Source organism: Propithecus coquereli, unplaced genomic scaffold (assembly GCF_000956105.1).
Source record: "Propithecus coquereli isolate 6110/MARCELLA unplaced genomic scaffold, Pcoq_1.0 Scaffold119, whole genome shotgun sequence".
In the NCBI taxonomy this organism is placed as follows: Eukaryota; Metazoa; Chordata; class Mammalia; order Primates; family Indriidae; genus Propithecus; species Propithecus coquereli.
This window is the reverse complement of record NW_012135969.1, coordinates 3,162,770-3,164,506: the sequence shown is the minus strand read 5'-3', so window position 1 is coordinate 3,164,506 and position 1,737 is coordinate 3,162,770. Positions and strand designations below refer to the sequence as shown.

The 1,737-nt window shown below is 50.8% G+C and overlaps 1 protein-coding gene across 2 annotated transcripts; it reads right to left on the bottom strand.

Moving 5' to 3' along the window:
- Window positions 1-236: 236 nt before the first annotated feature.
- LOC105823357 (keratin-associated protein 4-7-like) lies at window positions 237-1,202 on the bottom strand. Of its 2 annotated transcripts, XM_012660549.1 has the most exons (2): window positions 899-1,202; window positions 237-733 (listed from the first exon to the last, which is right to left on the bottom strand). In XM_012660549.1, the coding sequence occupies exons 1-2, from the start codon at window positions 1,200-1,202 to the stop codon at window positions 570-572; spliced, it is 468 nt and encodes a 155-aa protein (XP_012516003.1). In that variant the 3' UTR covers window positions 237-569. The 2 variants fall into 2 exon arrangements, with proteins under 2 accessions (XP_012516003.1, XP_012515995.1); XM_012660541.1 differs by having other exon boundaries at window positions 237-1,202.
- Window positions 1,203-1,737: the final 535 nt, after the last annotated feature.

Below are 1,737 nucleotides of genomic sequence, written 5' to 3'. Positions count from 1 at the left end.
TCAATATGGATTGCTCTTTTCTGTATTAGTGTAAAATATAATTGCCTAGTTACTGAGTAGAATGATTGTGAAAACAACAGAGAACCCTGCAAACAAATTTTTATGTGCAGAAAAGTTTATTAGAAAGCAGAGAAGTAACAAAACTTAAGAAATTCACTCTAGGAGAAAATATAAGACATAGCTGGACCCCTTGTCTGAGGATGTGAAGTGAATACCAATGCGAGCCCTGCAGACAATGTCTACCTTTCTGGGAAGGATAGTCTAGAGCCCCAAAGTGATAAGGAGAATGAGAAATTTAGAGGATTGGAATAATTTCTTAGCTAGTGGATTACAGATTAATTTATATTCGGTGCCATCATTGGAAGGGAAAGAAAGCAAGAGAGGGAGTTTAAGATGAACCAGAATGTTCTCACAGAGCCAGCGGGATGGCGATGGGCTCATTGGAAACATGAGTCCATCCCATGCAGTGATGTCCTCCAGACTCCATGTGTCCTAATGGTCGGCACAAAAGAAGGGTCTATGTCTGTGGAGACAGAGGTGAAGGAAGAGGTGGGCCTAGAGCAGTGGGCTCAGCAGCAAGAGGAGGCGCAGCACAGGGGGCGGGGGCAGGTGGAGATGACGCACGTTGGGCGATAGCAAGTGGTGTGGCAGGAGACCCGGCCACAGACTGGACGCAGGCAGCAGCAGGGGCGGCAGCAGGTGGGCTGGCAGCACTGGGGCTGGCAGCAGGTGGGCTGGCAGCAGGTGGGCTGGCAGCACTGGGGCTGGCAGCAGCTTGAGATGCAGCAGCTGGGGCAGCAGCAGGTAGGCTGGCAGCACACAGACTGGCAGCAGCTGGGCCTGCAGCAGCTGGACACAGAGCAGCTGGGGTGGCAGCAGGTGGTCCTGCAGCAGTTGGTCTGGCAGCAGCTGGGGCGGCAGCAGGTGGAGATACAGCAAGAAGGTCTGCAGCAGCTGGAGATGCAGCAGCTGGGGCGACAGCAGGTGGGGCGGCAGCAGCTGGGGCGGCAGCAGGTGGGCTGGCAGCACACAGACTGGCAGCACTGTGGCCTGCAGCAGCTGGACACACAGCAGCTGGGGCGGCAGCAGGTGGTCCTGCAGCAGGTGGTCTGGCAGCAGCTGGGTTGACAGCAGGTCTCCTGGCAGAGGCCTTGGCCACAGCTCTGGTCAGAGCAGACAGAGCCACAACAGGAGCTGACCATGGTGTCAGAGGGGGGAGGTTCTGGGTGGGTTTCTAGGAGAGTGAAGGTCTTGGGTTTGGAAGTCTTCTTGGCCGTATCCCCTTTTATACCCTGCTGAAGGACTGTTGTCACCACGTCATTATTTTCTTGTTATTATTTACCCTGCTGGAAAACTTAATCATTTAATTACATAATTGTGTGTTTCTAGTTAAATACTCCAAAATGGAGAAAACAACACATTTCCTTTTCCTGGTGTGCTCCTGTGTTTCCGGTTGACACACTTTTACATTTCTTCCTTAGTGGGAGGCACCTCTGTCTCTGGCCTGCGCATGGTCTTTGACAAGGCACTGGTCACATGACTGTCTGACATACTATTTTTTATTGTGACATTTCCTCCTATCTGTACATTGCTCTCTGCAATTCATGGAACATGGTTTTCACAATGCTAATGTATTGTTTGTTGTCAAAAATGTTCTGGTCAGGTGAAATGTTTGAAAGGAATTAGAAGGAAAGATTCATTTGGGGGTAGTTGTCACATCTATAGTGGGGATGACTG